The following is an 18,908-nucleotide window of genomic DNA, read 5'->3' as shown; positions in this document are numbered from 1 at the left end:
ATGCATGTCATGACTGTTGGGTCTGTTGGATTTCTATTACTCTACTACACCTGCTAGTAAATTATTTGCCATGTAGAAATATCATTTCTACCAAAAACAGTGATTGATCAGGTTAGTGATGTCTGACTGCTATTATTTTGAACACAACTGTGTGTGTATACACATGTTTTTCACACTCCTCTGGCAATGACTCTAAATAAGAAAGTTATTTATAACAAGAACAATATGTGGCTATCAATTCAACTTCCTCTAATGTCAGCCTACACAAAAGAGCCAGAATGGTGTGTCAGTACTACTGGAGATTCTTGGTGTGGCACAACACGGACGAGCCAAAGCCATGGCATCATACACTGACACACGTGTCATCCCTCATCCTAGTGAGTGTGTGCGTGTCACACCCAGGTCATATGGCACTCGCCAAGAACATCAATATTTATGTGCAGGGCTCAGAGTGTTGCCAATCCCTCCCAAGTTATGTAACAGAATGTCCTGGTTGTATGTAACATAATAAGCTGGAAGTATGGCTGCAATTATTTTGTACTTCCAGTGCTTGAATAGGGCTCATCAGTCTGTTTTTCCTGGCACGTTGTTCTTATAAATGAACCAGTCCAGGTAACAACAATGTTCATAATACATAAAGGTTTATTACAGTCTGCCATTGTTTTATTCAGAAAAAAATCTTTAAATGTTTACAAGTGTTAAAAACGTCAGTTTATGTGAATTTGTTAGAAAAGTGCTGAAGTATTTTGTTTAAATAAATTCACTTTAGGTCATTGAGCCTCCATTTAAAATAGTCTGAAAACGTAGACATTTGAAAGACCCCTCCTCCTCAGCATGTCATAGATTAAGGGGGAGGGGGGGGGGGTAAGCACATTATTAAAGCAGAACACCAGCCAAAATGAAAAACAAAATTACTAGTCCTTCAAAAGAGAAAATGACAGAACCAGCTTTTGCTGAAAGTTTGACTTACTTTACGTTTTACTCTAGAGTTTTTCCCCACAGTACTTATTTCTGCCTCCTAGATGTCATCAATTTGCTGGCCAGCATCAATTAACCCATTTCCTCTAAGCCCAGGTCATCCTGGATCTGCCCCAGCCTGTGACTGGACAGTGAAAAGAGAAGCAGTACAGTGATGAGCTCATATTTCTATCAGTCTGCTCTCCCCTCCTATCGGCATTCTTCTCGACACGTAAATTAATTGGCTCATTGTACTGTTTCTTCCTTCATACTTCACTTCTGCTGTACTTGGGCTGCATACCAGTTCAAATTCAGTTACTTACATTGCTTATACTTTATAAAAATACATTTAATGGTGTATTAATAGTTACAGAGCTACATTGATTTAAGTCTTTTATATATGGCTGGAGTTAAGCTGTAAAATAGAATAAAATGTATCTATAGCCATTTTTTTTTCTGGATAAAAATAATAAAACCCATTTTTTTCTGCTGTGTTCATTGGGTAGATTTGAACGCACCACACATGGTAGATACGAAACAGGCAGTGCCAGGAATTATCCCTGAAGTGAAGGGAAATGTCTTATGTCACTGGAACAGGCAGTACCGTGACAGGTTCATTCAGCGCCCTGGGCAAGGATGTGGAATTGTGCTCTCTCCCTTTGCCTATTCCCTGCCCCATTGCACCAGCTGTCTATGGTTGGCATGAAGTGTACACTTTATGTTTATGGCCGTTTTTCATAATTTTTGCAGCAATAGCTGTCAAACCAGACACAAAGCTTCGGCCTGGCGCTGTTTACTAACCACTGTTCTAGAGCTTGGGTGCAGTTGCTCCCTGGGTAGCTTCCCCTCTTGCCCACACCTTGCCCTGGGAACGGGTATCCCCTCACCCAAAATCCCACTGCCCAACTCTACATGTTTTGGGTTTCCCATCACTTTCTGTCCTAACAGTCACCAGGACGAATAAGAGGGTATATTGTATATCTCTATTGGGGAGACAGTGATAAAACCAAATGTGTTCTAATTCTTCTGCACTCCATCCAAAACTAAATAAAAAAGTTTGGGTTCTAATTGAACCTTAATGACTATTAACAGGCTACATTCATAGACCAAAAAAGCTTTGATGTAAGCTATAGAAATGTATTTGTTTAGACCAGAATTTGCTCTAATGTAATGCTACATTGAGCTATTATTTATCTCCGCATAGCATCTAAAGTTTTCAATCAGGCTATCAAAGGAAATGTGTGCTTTGGCTATTCAGCTTCAAGACAAGGAACAGGACAGAAGTAACTGACTGTATTCTCCCTTTAGCTATGGTTGTGTCATAATGGGGCAGATATATAGAGAGCACGTAAAAGGTCTGAAAGGTTTAGATCCCTAAAACCTTTGAGATGTGGTGGTGGGGTATTAGTCTTCAGGGAAAAGCAACCACGAAGAACACAGGGGACTGGCTATGCAGCTGTACAGAATAAACAAAATGATTTGAGCATGTGAATCAGTGCTTAAAAGTGTATTTCATATATGAGGCAACTCTTTCAAAGTGAAGCTTAAGTGTATCAAACTAAAAAAACACTATTTTAATTCATTGTTAATATTCAAAGCAAACTGAGCCATCCATCCATGTCTCTATGCGTTATTTTGGTGAGAAATCACTTTCAAAACACCCCGTAGCATTTCTAGCAGCGGTCATCTTGAGCAAGGGCAGGTTTCTTGTAGCATTTACTTCCTGTAGCATATATTCCTATTTGCCCTTAGCTCAGGCAAGCAGACAGGAGGGTGTGCATAGGAGATAAACCCCTCTTCCCCTCCTCCAGACAAAAGGGAAACAAAATGCCCATGAAGACTCCTGGGATGTAATTACATTATTTTGGCCTAGGCCGAAAACCTGGAAGCCACCAAAGAAATGTAAAAAAAAAAAAAAGTTGAAAACAAGTAAATATTTACCTGTCTATTTACTAATGCTAGCAGCTTAAGAATTAAAATTTAGTTAATGTTGATTGATAGTGTAGTTCCACTTTATGGAAGTTTCCCTTGCTTATTTTGAAAAGATTTAGCCTATTTTTTCCATAGAGAATAAATACACATAATAAATCAGGCTGTTCCACTTAGTGACGTTTACAATTTTTTTGAAGGATCATAAATGGACGGAGAGGGCAGCTTGAAACTACAAATCCGTCTTTGGTATGTATTTCTTCACCACCTTTCGACTTCATTTTTGTAACATATAAACTTCAACTTTGGGTTTTTTTGTGTGTGTTTAAATATGGTATAATTTGACATTTCCCTCCAAAACATTCTGGCTTTCCATATTATTTTAACACAGTTGAGTACTGTCCGTGATTTTTTTTTTTTCCACCATTTCATTTTATAATAAGGTTTTGGGGGGTATACTCTCTCCTTCTAGGGTCCAGCCTTAGAGGAGGGAGATATACCCTGAGTTTTTAAAGTGACACTAAAGCTAAAAACGCACAGCTCAGGAGGGAGCACACACCATGTGTCGCCATAGCAAACAACTTGCTATGGAGGCACACGAAGAAGAGGAGGATCAGGACCAACTGTATGCAATACTGCTGCATAGAGCAGATGAGTTTGACATATTTGCTGTTTTTTGTTTATATAACTAAGATCATCCCATTAACAGAACCAAAACGAAAAAAAGCCCTTTAGGCAAAGCCTGGAATTGTCTGAAATGTACTTCATTGGATGTCATGATGTGAAGACTGTCAGTTCTGCCCATCCTTTCCGATTCCCGTTTCACAAATAATTAGGCAAAATCGAAAAACTTTCAACACAATGCAGTTCATATTACTGAAATACCATTTATCAAAATCCTTCAGTTGTAAGTTATAAGGAATCTTCTTCGTTTCCTGAAAGTATATCCTTGTAGTGAAAGTCAAGCAAGTAATGCTTCATAGCTTCTGGCAGTGGAAGTTGACTTATGGTGTTGAAGGGTATGGCAGCGTTGACTGTTGCCCGGCAAAGTTCTTGTAGGCTTAAAGCTGTAGTGCGATTTAGAGGCTTGGCTAGAAGAGGTTCAAAGAATGTACATGTTTTGGGGTCATTGTACTGCTTCAACAGGTTATCAATTGTAGGAGAGTGGAAGCTCCCCCATGGAAAGCTGAAATACTTTTCTCTGTACTGAACACGAGCATGGCGGGTGCGTCCTCTTCTGCGGAAAGTGACTGCAAAGGCGCAGCCTTCTTGGGATGAATTTCGAAGGAGAAACGTGCCATCAGGATGCCCTAGTAACAAAATTTCTGCTTGGTACTTGTCCAGATTTCCCCAGTAACAAGGCAATCTAGTCACCTCCCAAAGGTCTTCTATGAGGGAACACCTAACAGGAAGAACTGAATATGGGTAGTGATCACGATGGTCTTCATGCATCTCTCCATATCGGTCAGATGCTGGAGGGAACATGCTGACCTGGGGCCTTCAATCAGGGTTCTCTTTCCAGCCAGATCTTCATTGTCGTTTTATGAAAAAAAAAAAAAAAAGTATCAAATCAGATCCACAATTAAATTAGAGATGGCATATTTTTTTTCATTGTTGATTGTTTTAGATCCAAATCTTATCTAGATGACTTTTTTTTTTTTTTTCAGGATATACAGTTTTACCTTTTTTTTTTTCTTTTCATCTCAGTGCTGATTTTCTCCTACAGCCTCTTTGCAATGACATCCTGACCAGGGGCGGACTGACCATTTGGAAACTCAGGCACTGCCCGAGGGCCCGGGGTCAGTAGGGGGCCCCATGAGATGCTGCTGGTACCTTTTTCATAGGCTTTTTTGAGTTTGGGCAAGGACACAGTGGCCCCATGATCCCCTATTGCCCGGGGCCCCATGAGTTGTCAGTCCGCCCCTGATCCTGACTACATGCACTTGCTGCAATGGCAGCTGTAGTCATTGATCAGGGTGGGCTTACTGACGGTGGCAATAGTGAAGCGTGCTTGTGCAATGAGTTCAACACAACCACTTATAGCCTCTATTGGGAAGTGCATGTGACAGGCTGACATTGCAGGAGTGTAGTTGGAAGGCAAGAACAGCAAGTGCCAGAGCAAGACCACCAGGTATTATTTTAAAGAAAACTACAGATTTGAAAAGAGGACATTAATATTTGTAAATGTATTCATTTAATAAAGACTATAAGAGATTTTAGTGAATGGTAGACGGTAATGTCATGGAAGTCAACAGGAGGAACCAGTCAGAGATGGGGGGGTGAGATGAGGGAGATCAACGCTGCCAGTAGCTGAGTTCATCCTTTCATTTTCTAACCTGTACTTCTAGACAAACATGAACTATGATGGTGATTATGTAATGTACATTCTGTGCCCATAATCCCAACCCTAACGTACTGGATTGCAACAGAAAATTGGGCAACATGCAAATTTCTTGCAGAGCTACAGTTTCCTGTGTTCACTGTAAAACTGGATATACACGCATAGGTTTCCCATCCATGCTAGTAGTGCGGAGGGATGAATCTGCAGTGCCAGCTATTGTATGCTGAGAGCTGACTTCCATTGCTGTCAGAATACCTGAACAGTGCCTGCAATGTGATTGGATGCAGTTGCTGTTAGGCTGACACTTTTGTATCCATTTTCTTCTACAAACGCAACTGAACAATCGACTTTTAACGAGCCAGGTAGTGCTGACAGGGGGACTCACAGCTCGAACTTCAGCTTATTCAGCTGGAAATGAAAGCAGACTGACATTCGAGCTGTGCATGGCAGCCTTAAAGCCCCACTCTGGGATAAAACAACATTTTTACTACCCCCCTCTAAACTAGGATGACAGTATTTTTTGTCACCTTACCTTGTGAAGCCAGCAATGCTCACCCAAACCCAGTTAAGGTCCTTTATTGCAGCTGATTCTGAAATGGAGGGCCTCTAATCCAGCTCTGTGATGGAGCCCTGGGGTAACCAGGCCCCTGCCGTCCTCCTGAGATGACTTTGGCCCTCTTCGAGGATGCCGCTGGTGGCCATCCAATCAGAAGTGTCCACTTCACACATACAGTGATGTGAACACCTAAAAGACCCCAAGCAGTAAACAGTAGAGAAGACTTGGGGCTGTGGCACCACATGACTGTGTGTTAAGGTAAGTAAAAAAGGGCAATTTATTTTTCCCAGCGATCACAGTGGGGGTTACGTTGATTCCAGAGTGGAACTTTAACAGACTTATGGAAAGCATGTTGTCAATACTGTCAGCTGGGACAACCCCTGAAAAGAAGAAAATGTTTCCACCTGCAAGTGTCCCTGATTTTCAGTGATGACCAACACCATCTTTCAATAATTCTGGGTCTTTTGAAGATCAGGCCTCATTCATACAGGTGTACTTAAGCGTACCCCCCTGTGTTTGCCCACACATGATGCACAGATGTTCCCTGCATCTAGTCCCATTCATGTCAATTGGGAAGGGACACAGCTGCTGCTCCCAATTTGAAATTCCTGTGGGTACAAGTTTGTGTTCCAAATATGCATCCTATGGAGTCAAAACATAGATCATACAGGGGTATACACTTAAGAACAAGGTAATATGTTTTACATTTTTAGTGAGGACATATTCTTATTTATTTTAAAATTCATGATTGGGTGTTTAATATTCAGTGTTCTGTTAGAACCATATTTTGCATTATAACATTATAAAGATGCAGTGAGGTTGACTTTAAGGGACAGAGGCTGCTCACTAATCAACGTAAAATTTAGTTTTAAACTGTGTTTTCACTTTACAAAGTGGCTATTCAAAGTGAACATACACTATATTGCCAAAAGTACAGGGCCAGCCCTCCAAATCATTGGATTCAGGTGGTCCAATCCCCTCCATGGCCACAGGTGTATAAAATCAAGCACCTAAGCATGCAGACTGCTTCTACAAACATTTGTGAAAGAATAGGTCTCTCTCAGGAGCTCAGTGAAATCAAGCGTGGTCCTGTGATAGGTCGTCACCTGTGCAATAAGTTCATCCATGAAATTTCCTTGCTGCTAAATATTCCATGGTCAACTGTTAGTGGTATTATAACAAAGTGAAAGCAACTGGGAATAACAGCATCTCAGCCACAAAGTGGTAGGCCACCTAAAATGACAGAGCGGGTCAGCGCATGCTGAAGTGCACAGAAGTCGCCAACTGTCTGCACAGTCAATAGCTAAACCTCATGTGGCCTTCAGATTAGAACAACAGTGTGTAGAGAGCTTCATGGAATGGGTTTCCATGGCCGAGCAGCTGCATCCAAGCCTTACATCACCAAGTGCAATGCAAAGCGTCGGATGCTGTGGTATAAACTAAAAAGCATGCCGCCACTGGACTCTAGAGCAGTGGAGACGTGTTCTCTGGAGTGACAAATCACGCTTCTCTGTCTGGCAATCCGATGGACGTGTCTGGGTTTGGCAGTTGCCAGGAGAATACTTGCCTGACTGCATTGTGCCAAGTGTAAAGTTTGGTGGAAGGGGGATTATGGTGTAAGGTTGTTTTTCAGGGGTTGAGCTTGGCCCCTTAGTTCCAGTGAAGGGAACTCTTTAGGTGTCAGCATACAAGACATTTTGGACAATTTCATGTTCCCAACTTTGTGGGAACAGTTTGGGGATGGACCCTTCCTGTTCCAACATGACTGCACACCAGTGCACAAAGCAAGGTCCCCAAAGACCTGGATGAGTGAGTTTGGGGTAAAGGAACTTTATTGACCTGCACAGAGTCCTGACCTCAACCTGATAGAACACCTTTGGGATGAATTAGAGTGGAGACTGCGAGCCAGGCCTTCTCATCCGACATCAGTGCCTGACCTCACAAATTCGCTTTTGGAAGAATGGTCAAACATTCCCATAGACACACTCCTAAACCTTGTGGACAGCCTTCCCAGAAGAGTTGACGCTGTTATAGCTGCAAAGGGTGGGCCAACTCAATATTGAACCCTACGGACTAGGACGCCATTAAAGTTCATGTGCGTGTAAAGGCAGGCATCCCAATACTTTTGGCAATATAGTGTAGCTTCACCTCATTAATGAACATTCAATTTTGAATCGTGATTTCCCTGAAGTGCCAAACGTATCCACCCATCACCCTTTTCTGCCAATCCTTTCACTAGCTACCGCTCACCTGACAACTAAATTTCAAAATACTAAAAATATGCAAAACCATCTGCAACTCTTCCCCAAGCTACATCTCAAATACCAACCAAACCACCGCTTCACTCCTCCCAAAACCAACTGCTCTCTATTTCTATTGTCACCTCCTCCCAGAACTCCTCTAGAGCTTCTCCCTTCCTTTCAAACTCTCTCCTCATTCCGGCTATACCCTGCTCTGTCTGCCATCAGGTGCACGCTTAAAACTCATCTCTTCAGGAAAGCCTATCCCGCCTCCAGCTAAAGGCCAGACTTTTATTTTCTTTATCAACGCTTCCCCCACAGTTATTACCCTTTTCATTTCTTGCCCCTCCCTTTTTAGATTGTAAGCTGTCACGAGCAGGGCCCTCCTTACCCTCTTATCCTAACTTGTATTGTAACTGTCATGTGTCCCTTTTTATATTGCAAAGTGCTGTGCAAGCTGTTGGTACTATATAAATTCTGTATGATAATCATAAAGCTTCAATATTCTCTTTGCTAAATGAGCAACCTTTACTCCTTTAGGAAATAAACCTCTTTGGCTCAGTAGAAACGACTTTCTGGAAAGAATTTTGAAATGGTTGGCAGCTATGGATTTAGTAATTTTGTGGAGAGGGAGAGGTTATGGGCTCCTTAAAGTGACCCATTCACCCCAAGGTCACTTTTACTTATCATGCCACCAGCTGTAAAATAAATGATATACCTAAATCTGAACTTCACCCTAAAGGGTGTCCCCCTCCACCCTCCTCTAACATTTTTGGCACATTATATTTGGGGAGGGGGTACCCAGATTTGGCAGGTTTCGTCTAGGAGATTCCACCAGAAACCCCCCCACACCCATCCTTGCCCACAACCTCTTGGGACATGTCTCAGGAGGCTGCAGGACCATACACAAAGCACAGTGCCACTTGAAGTCAGCTGCAAAGCAGTAAGTGGAGAGTCACCGCCAGCTTCCCACAGTAAACCCAAAGATTGGTGAAGAACCAACTTGGGTGCAGACGATACTGGACCCCTGGACAGGTGAGTGTCCGTTTTGTTAAAAGTCAGCAGCTACAGTATTTGTATTTCTTGCAAACTGAAGATGCTCTTTAATGTTCTGCCATAATGAATAGTCACTGTTCTCTGCTCCCCAGCTGCTGCATGTATTCTTTCTATCTGAGAGTGGCTGCTGTGGTTTCTCCCATGAGCTGGTATATCCTGTATTGGTGGAACTAAAGTGGCAAGCAGAAGCTGGTATTCAACTCATTCAGCAGTCAAACACCTACAAAGGCTGGGGAGTAGAGATTTGGTGGCTTTTCAATATACATATTATACAATATACAATATGTCTCATTCTGCTCTGCACATGCTTAGTTGCTCTTCATTTTTAGGCACTGCCGAATTTGTAGAGGCCGATCTGCTGAGAGCCTTGAAGTGAAATTAAACCATCCCGTCCATTACAGCCATGGAAGCTGCTTCTCTTTAATCTGCAACTGCCGTGATGCTGCACATGTGACCAGTTATGACGCCAGCCATTTGGCAGTTTGGTGGAGGACACAAGCAAATATGACAGTTAGGAATCCCGACATTAGAGGAATGTGGTTTTTTTGAAACTACTAAATTGATGGGTTTAGTTATGCTTTATGATTTGCTGCTGTTCAGGGGCTCTGGGCTTCAGCAAAATGGCAGCCTCCAGCAAGAATAAACAGGAGCAATGCTGGAGGCAAATTACAGCATACACTAATTTTGGTAGCATAATTATTAATGTGGAATGTATGTTCCTTGATAAAGAACATTATTTTTTAGTAAGTTGTTATGGGTAAAGTTCCACTTTAAACCAAAATGACACAATACAAGGCATCTGAGGCTAATGTGAGAATCCCCTAAAATGATCCCTGGTCACAGAGTATGAGTGTACCCACTACCCTGCTGGTCTGCACTCACTTTGTTCCGGGCCTGAGCTCGCTTACATCATCCTCTTTGACATCCAGGCCAGAATGATTGCTGCTTCTATGTTCTGTGAATGCTCAGTCATCCATGAGAGTTCTGTAATCAGGCCCAGCAACCACAACTAAGCATGCCATGCCATGGTACAACTATGCCCCAGATTACCTCTTTCAAGTGGGCCAGGACACAAGTCCCAGGTACAGGGTGATAACACTACTGAAGTGAACTAGACTTTGGGGTAGTGGCGGACTGACCATGTGAGAACTCAGGCACTGCCCGAGGGCCCGGGGTCAGTAGGGGGCCCCATGAGATGCCCCTGGTACCTTTCATAGGCTTTTTTGGGTGTGGTTTGAGTGTGGGTGAGGACACAGGCGCCCCATGGTCCCCTATTTCCCGGGGGCCCCATGAGTTGTCAGTCCGCCCCTGCTTTGGGGATCAAACATGCTCATGTATTGTCCTATACCTTCAGAGCTGCAGAGACACAGTGATCTGGTGGCCTGGGAGGTAAGTAGAATTGTAATTTGGGAGGCATGGGCATCTCAGAAGCGTCAGATGCTGAAGATACTAATGGTAGTTCTAGATGTACAAAGGAGCAGAGACTATTGCCAACAGTGCCGCAAATGGTGTTCTATATTTATATATAGCGCTGTATTTGCTTAATCCTTTTCAGTAGTTGACTAGTGCTAAGTCTTAAGCATATCTAAACCCAAAAGACTAAAGTATTATACTTTGCAGCTTACCAGTCCTTTTGATGTGGTGGCTGCTTTAGTTTTTATTTACAGGTTAAGAACATTTATAGAAAGTACAGAAAATACCTGTTGTTCTTGCCAGAAATGCTGTGTCCTTGTCTCTTCCTATGAGCCGAAAAGAAAGCACAAAGCAGTTTATCTTTACTGTGTAAATTACTAGTCGCATCATTCCACTACGGCTTCTTTCATAGGTACAGTGGAACAATTAGTGTAGCCAGGAAAGGACAGGAAGTGTTATTGACAGGATTACAAGGTTAATTTAAAAAAAAATAGAGAAAATAAGCCAGAAAAAGGAAGATAAATGCAACCACCAAGGTAGCCATTTTGGGATGCAGATTTGCTATAAATAGCACAATCTTCATAACCAAGTGGTCCTGGTTTGGAAAATGTGAGTTAGTCACAGGAACCTGTCTTATCAGGAGTAAATAGGGTCTGGACTGGGCTTCGCCCTGCAGATGGAGAGTTTGGGAGCCAGGTGACTCAGACAGCAAAAAATAAGGACCCCTCTCACCGACACAAGGTACATCACTGCCAAAGTTGCAAGGCCCCCCCCCAATTCTGTCCATGTGAAGCCTTAGTGCCCAAAGAGTCCCATTTTTTAAGTAGTCTCTAGGGAAACTCAGTACTTTACAGGGAATTAGAGATTAAGGGATGCATTCTTTGCTTAATCTCATTGTTCTGTCAGCGTTGAAGATCTGTAAACTGAACCCGTGGTACCCGTACTTATTGGTAAATGTCCTTTACTCCCTGCAAAACTAAACTAGGAGGTTTCTCTACTTAAAGTTCTGTATATTCTGGTCTTCTAGATTAATAGTAGTTTGTCTGAACTCTGCTATATGGGGCAGCAAGCTTCTTTTGACACTCTACAAGCATGCATATATAATGAAAAAATATTACATACGCATACAGTTAGGTTCATATATATTTGGACACAGGCACAATTTTCATACTTTTGGTTCTGAATGCCACCAGAATAAATTAAAATGAAACAATCCAAATGAATTTGAAGTGCAGACTTTCAGCTTTAATTCAAGGGGTTGAACATAAATATCAAGTACAAATTTTAGGATCTGCAACCATTTTTATACACAGTCCCTCCATTTTCAGGGGTTCAAATGTAATTAGACAAATGAATCTAATAAATAAAATGTTCATTTTGGATATTTTGTTGATAATCCTTTACTGACAATGACTGTCTGAAGTCTGGAACCCATGGACATTACCAAAGACTGGGTTTCCCCCATTCTGATGCTTTGCCAGGTTCTAACTGCAGCTGTCCTCAGTGTTCTTTGTTTGTGGGTCTTTCTGCCTTTAGTTTTGCCTGCAACAAGTGAAATGCATGCTCAACTGGGTTGAGATCAGGTGATTGACTTAGCCATTGCAGAATATTCCACTTCTTTTCCTTCAAAAGCGCCCTGGGTTGCTTTTGTAGTGTGTTTTAGATCATTGTCCATCTGTACTGTGTAGGGCTGTCCAATCAACTTTACTTCATTTGGCTGAATCTGGGCTGACCGTATATCTCTAAACACTGCAGAATTCATCCAGCTGCTTCTGTCTTCTGTCACATCATCAATAAACACCAATGACCCAGTGCCACTGGAAGCCATGCATGCCCATGCCATCACACTGCCTCCACCATATTTTTTTTTAGATGATGTTGTGTACTTTGGATCATGAGCTGTTCCAAGCCTTCTCCACATTTTTTTTCTTCTCGTCATTCTGGTACAGATTAATCCTAGTTTCATCCGTCCAAAGAATGCTTTTCCAGAACTGGTCTGGATTTTTTAGATGTTTTTTGGCAAAGTCTAATCTGGCTTTTCTATTCTTCAGGCTTATGAATGGTTTGCACCTTGTGGTGAACCCTCTGTATTTGCTCTCGTGAAGTCTTCTCTTGATTGTAGACTTTGACAATGATACCCCCACCTCCTGGAGAGTGTCCTTCACTTGTCTGGATGTTGTGAATGGTTTTTTCTTTACCATAGAGAGGATCCTGCGATCATCCACCACTGTTGTCTTCCATGGACGTCCATGCCTTTTCATGTTGCTGAGCTCACCAGTGCTTTTTTCTTTCCTCAGAATGTACCAAACTGTTTATTTGGCCACTCCTAATGTTGCTGCTATCTCTCTGATGGATTTATTTCATTTTCTAAGCCTTACAATGGCCTGTTTCACTTGCATAGACTGCTCCTTTGAACGCATGATGTAGGTTCACAGCAATAGATTCCAAATGCAAATGCCACATTTAGAATCAACTTCAGACCTTTTATCTGCTTGATTGATGAAGAAATAAAGGAGTAGCCCACAGCTGGACATGAAACAGCTTTTGATTCAATTGTCCAATTACTTTTGGTCCCTTGAAAAAAGGGGGGATGACTACTCTTTAACCACTTCCATACCTGGTACTTTTACCCCCTTCCTGCCCAGGCCAATTTTCAGCGCTCTCACACTTTGAATGACAATTGCGCAGTCATACAACATTGTACCCAAACTAAAATTTTATCATTTTCTTCACACAACTAGAGCTTTCTTTTGGTGGTATTTAATCACTGCCGGGGTTTTTATTTTTTGCTAAATTAACAAAAAAAGACCAAACATTTTGGGGGAAAAAAAAACACATTTTCTTTGTTTCTGTTAAAAGTTTGCAAATAAATAATTGTTCTTCATAAATTTAGGCCAAAATGTATTCTACTACATGTCTTTGGTGAAAATAACCCAAATTAGTATTTATTATTTAGTCTGTAGGAAAGTTATAGAGTTCACAAACTATGGTATATATCTGAAAATTGATCAATCCTGAAGTACTGACAGCCAATCTAATTTCTTGAGGTCCAAGAATGTCCGAACAGTACAGATATCCCCAAATGACCCCTTTTTGCAAAGTAGACAGTCCGACATATTTCATAACAAGCATGGCGAGTTTTTTGAAGTTGTAATTTTTTTGTCATTTTTTGGAAATGAAGAAATAAAAAATGATTTTCACTATTTTTTTTTTTTACATACTGTTACCAGTGCAGTACAGTGTCATCATATAACTGGCATGGCCGTGATCAGGGACACTGACTGGTGATAGTACGAAAACATTTTTTATTACATTTTTTTTCTCTTTTTAAGATTTTTTTTTTTGTTCATATTTTTCGCTATGACCAAAGTAGTATAATGTTACCATAGTAACATTTTACTACTTTGGGGAAGTGATCTTTTTTTTTTTTTTTTTTTTTACACAATTTGCTTATAGCAAAGAATTACTTTGCTATAAGCAAGCATTTACCTGAATGAAATCGATACATTCAGGATTTTTTTTCCTTAACTGTGATTTGGCCACAGCTAATCACATGACACAGCTGGGCTGTGATTGGCCCAGCTTGTGCATGTGATCGCTGTGACCATTCTTAGCTAGCCACACTTGTATACAATGGATGGCATGATAGGAAGCCATCCATTGTCTACAACTGTCATGTGACCTGCTGTGATTGGTCACAGCAGGTCACATGGTACCGGGGATGGTACTCAGATATGTCATTGGCCGTTCCAAGGTACACGGCCGGTGACAGATTGCGCCGCTGCATGGCTCTGCGGGCATGTACACTGCGCATGCCTGAAAAGACGCCATTTGGCGTCCACCCGGAGCGGTGAGGGGTTTTGCCGGCCGCCATTCGGCCATAGGCCGGGTGGGGACCGGTTAAGAGCTCTAATTCCTAAACCCTTCCTCCAATTTGGATGTACATACCCTCAAATTAAACCTGAGAGTGTGCACTCTCAGCCCATATCCATTATATAACTATAGCTTGAATGTGTTTTGGTAAATACCTGAAAAAAACTAAAATTGTGCCTGTGTCCAAATATATATAGACCTAACTGTATGTGATGAGAAAATATTACACACATATAAATATCACATTTTTAGAAAAATATTTATAAAATTATTTACTTTAAACTGTCAAGGGCGTGCATGAACTAAAGCTTCACCTTCATACCAGGACTTAGTCACTTAAATGACATGTAACATGCTGTCTGCCATTACCCAGGAAATAAGAGGATTAAAGGAGAACCACAGCCAAAGCTCTTTTTGTTTTACTTCTCTGCTGTATCACAGGAGTGCAGTTCATTCTGCACTCCTGTGACCCTTTTTCAGCTGACAGCGGGCTAAAGCCTGCTGTCTGCTGACATCACAGAGTTCAGGCTGGGGAAAAATTGTGACTATATAGTCGGTATCCACCCGGGAGCCTGGGCTGGCTCAGACTCTGAGCTGCTGAGAGCCTGGGCCAGCTCCTCTCTTCCCCACCACAGCCCAGCACTACAGTGAGTGCTGGAGGGGCAGAGCAGACAGCAGTGACTGACAGTCACCACTCTCTGCTCACAGTGGCAGGGAGAACTGAGCGATCAGTGGTGTTTGATTACTGAGTTCTACTTTAAAGCCAGCGGGGACAGATACTGCACTGGATTAATGTTGCATCCACCTAGGTAAGTGTGAATTTATGCAAAAAATCCAATACTGCTCTTTTAAGTCTGAAAAGTCATCTTAAAAATATTCTTGCTCAACCAATCATCTTCCAACTATTGTGCCTACAGTCCAGTCTGACAAAGCAAGAAACCTGGTAGGTATGAGCAATCAGCTATTTTCTTGCTGATACATTTTCATACATAAGCACTGGAAAGCCTTAGTCCCTTCCAGTGGTATGTTCCACTTGAACATTTTATGTTCAGATATTTTCTTCAATCCTTCTCACTCTGTTCAATAAATGCATACCTCCAAGGTAAAGCAACAGGTTGGCTTTAAACACCTCCTTCCTCCCCCATACATCCTGGGCTCCTAGGAAGTGGGCTGGATGATCTTAGGCATCATTCACCCTGGTAGAGGACCGGAGCAGTGAATCTGCTTCGACTATGGATGAAGGTGAACCTTATGGCAAACGGCTTAATACACTGATGACATATATAAATATGTAATTTGTATTTCAGTCCATCCAGTCCTGAGATTTACACAGCTCTGCTACACAGCATAGCTTTGTCTGGCAGGGTAGGAGGCCTGACTTTGCTGTTGCAGTTAAGTAACACATACTTAATTACTCTTGTAATACCCTGAGCCTCTGACTGAACATGAAAAGAGAAGCAACATACTGACGGGCTAATCTTAGTTACTCTACTTCCACCTCCTGTCAGCATGTTTTGTGTTAGCACATGAGCACAACTGCCTGGTTACTTGTCCATCTTCTCCCTCTCTGTTTGAGCTCTGCTGTATATTGACTGCAAGAGGCTGAAACCAGATCATAATCATGTACTTACACTGCTTGCATATAAAGAAAAAACATTAAATGTAATGATATACACTGCTCAAAAAAATTAAAGTAACACTGAAAACACATCAGATCTCAATGGGGAAAAATCTCCTGTTGGATATCTATACTTATATGGATGGGGTAATGTGTTAGGAATGTAAGGGTGCCCATCATTTGATGGAAATGAAAATTAACCTACAGAGGACTGAATTCAAAGACACCCCGAAAATCAAAGTGAAAAAATGAAGCGGCAGGCTCGTCCATTTTGCTGAAATTTCATTGCAGTAGCTCAAAATGGTACTCAGTAGTTTGTATGCCCCCTCCATGCATGCCTGACAACGTTGGGGCATGCTCCTAATGAGATGACGGATGGTGTCTTGGGGTATTTCCTCCCAGATCTGGACCAGGGAATCACTGAGCTCCTGGACCGTCTCAGGTGCAACCTGGTGGCATTGGATGGATCGAAACATGATATCCCAGAGGTGTTCTATTGGATTTAGGTCAGGCGAGCGTGGGGGCCATTCAGTGGTATCAATTCCTTCATCCTCCAGGAACTGCCTGCATACTCTTGCCACATGAGGCCAGGCATTGTCATGCACCAGGAGGAACCCGGGACCCACTGCACCAGTGTAGGGTCTGACAATGGGTCCAAGGATTTCATCCCGATACCTAATGGCAGTCAGGGTGCCATTGTCTAGCCTGTAGAGGTCTGTGCATCCCTCCATGGATATGCCTCCTAGACCATCACTGACCCACCACCAAAATGGTCATACTGAGCGATGTTACAGGCAGCATAACGCTCTCCATGGCTTCTCCAGACCCTTTCAGGTCTGTCACATGTGCTCAGGATGAACCTGCTCTCATCTGTAAAAGCACAGGGTGCCCGTGACAGACCTGCCAATTCTGGTTTTAATGGCAAATGCCAATTGAGCTCTATGGGGCCAGGCAGTGAGCACAGGGCCCATTAGAGTACGTAGGGCCCTCAGGCCACCCTCATGAAGTCTGTTTCTGATTATTTGGTCAGAGACATTCACACCAGTGGCCTGCTGGAGGTCATTTTGTAGGGCTCTGGCAGTGCTCATCCTGTTCCTCCTTGCTGGGTTAAGTACCTTCTATGGTCCTGTCCAACAGTCCTAGAGTAACTGCCTGTCGCCTGAAGTCTCCTCCATGCTCTTGAGACTGTGCTGGGAGACACAGCAATCCTTCTGGCAACGGCACGCATTGATAATGCAATCCTGGAGGAGTTGGACTGCCTGTGCAACCTCTGTAGGGTCCAGGTATCGCCTCATGCTGCCAGCAGTGACACTGACCCTAGCCAAATGCAAAACTAGTGAAAAACAAAAAAGATGAGTAGGGAAAAAAATGTCAGGGGCCTCCACCTGTAAAACTATTCCTGTTTTGTGGGTCGTCTCATTGTTGCCCATCTAGTGCACCTGTATATAATTTCATTAACACCAAAACAACTGAAACTGATTAACAACCCCCTCTGCTACTTAACTGCCCAGATCAATATCTCAGGAGTTTCATTGACTTGATGCTATACTCTGATTAAAAAGTGTTCCTTTAATTTTTTTGAGCAGTGTAATAATGCAGGCAATGCTGCATTCATATTTTTCATATCTGCCCGGAGTTCAGCTTTTAAAGCTTTTCAGCTTTTTGTTTTTTTTTTTCAGAAATCCATACTTATTTAGGTGGATGCAGCATTGGTCTGATGCTGCACCTGTCCCCCACCAGCTCTAAGACTGAGAGCTGAGCGATCAACGCCACTGATCGCTCCGTTCTCAGGGCTTTGTGAGCAGAATGCTGGTCAGTCATCGCTGTCTGCTCTGCCCCCTCTTCCCAACTGGAGCATGTGGAGGGGGTGGAAATGGCTGGCTCAGGCTCTGCGCAGATCACTGAGAGGCTGAGCTAGGTGCTGCTCCAGACACTGGGGTGGATCCTGACTTTAAAGTTGGGATCTTTCCCCAGCCTGGACCTGCCGAGTGACGTCAGTTGATGGTGGACTTTAGCCCACTGTCAGCTGAAAATAGATCACAGGAGTGCAGAATAAACTACACTCCTGTGATCCACAGAAGTACAGCCAAACCAGCTTTGACTGTACATCTCCTTTAAATCAAAGCTGAAGTGTTGCTTTAATTGGCTTTCTTTCAGAATTGTCCTTCCCACAGCGGGTAAGTACTATATCAATAAATATGAAAAATAATAATAGATTGTCCTTTTCTAATAAAAGCAAATGCAAAACTGACCACCACCCCCTCCCCTATTCCCCAACATATCCCTTTAGCTTACCTCCAGTCCAGCGTCTGTTGGAACTTATACCGGCAGGAGAAGTAGAATCAACACATCCACAGGCAGGACGACTCTTCATCCGCACAGTCCTGCCAAGTAATGAACTGATTCAGCAAGTGCTCAGGTTTTGAGTAGGTAATTATTATTATTATTATGAGTAAGCTGTCTCTCTGATAAAATGACTGGGAGGGCGGGAGCCGTGTGTGTAACAATGTACTATACTGGCAACGTGTCCTCTGTACTCACTGTACTCACTGTACACTCTGATCCAATGATCTGCCTTGTAGCCTGTCCTGCTGCTAGTCTATTTATTGTCTGAGCTGACTGGACGGGCGTGCTGCTTTCTGTTCCAGGTATATACAATGAAACTTTTTACTGGATTCACATGTGAAGACAGCAGCTTGTGTGCCACGGTTTCAGCATTCTACAGGTATACACGTGGGGCAATAACTTTGTATAAACACAATCCCTAAAATCTCATATAAGCTTTAATGTTGATGGAATTTCAAAAGTCGATTGCAATATATTTTTAAGCTGAATCTGTCATTAAAATAATAAAGATGATCATAACATGAAGGTTTTTTGTTTGGGAACCTCCTGTCATAATGTTCTGTTCTGTCTCCCAGCTGT

At 42.5% G+C, this 18,908-nt stretch overlaps 1 protein-coding gene across 1 annotated transcript; it reads right to left on the bottom strand.

Moving 5' to 3' along the window:
* Positions 1-624: 624 nt before the first annotated feature.
* LOC149460232 (suppressor of cytokine signaling 4-like) lies at positions 625-18,445 on the bottom strand. The gene is made up of 3 exons (XM_089679916.1): positions 18,279-18,445; positions 10,780-10,818; positions 625-4,414 (listed from the first exon to the last, which is right to left on the bottom strand). Exon 3 carries the CDS (start codon positions 4,369-4,371, stop codon positions 3,799-3,801), a length of 573 nt encoding a protein of 190 aa, XP_089536042.1. The 5' UTR covers positions 4,372-4,414; positions 10,780-10,818; positions 18,279-18,445; the 3' UTR covers positions 625-3,798.
* Positions 18,446-18,908: the final 463 nt, after the last annotated feature.

Source organism: Staurois parvus, unplaced genomic scaffold (assembly GCF_062004578.1).
Source record: "Staurois parvus isolate SC_StPar_1 unplaced genomic scaffold, SC_StPar_1.0 ptg000232l, whole genome shotgun sequence".
NCBI classification, from domain to species: domain Eukaryota; kingdom Metazoa; phylum Chordata; class Amphibia; order Anura; family Ranidae; genus Staurois; species Staurois parvus.
The sequence above is the reverse complement of the archived record's forward strand: the minus strand, read 5'-3'. Positions and strand labels throughout refer to the sequence as shown.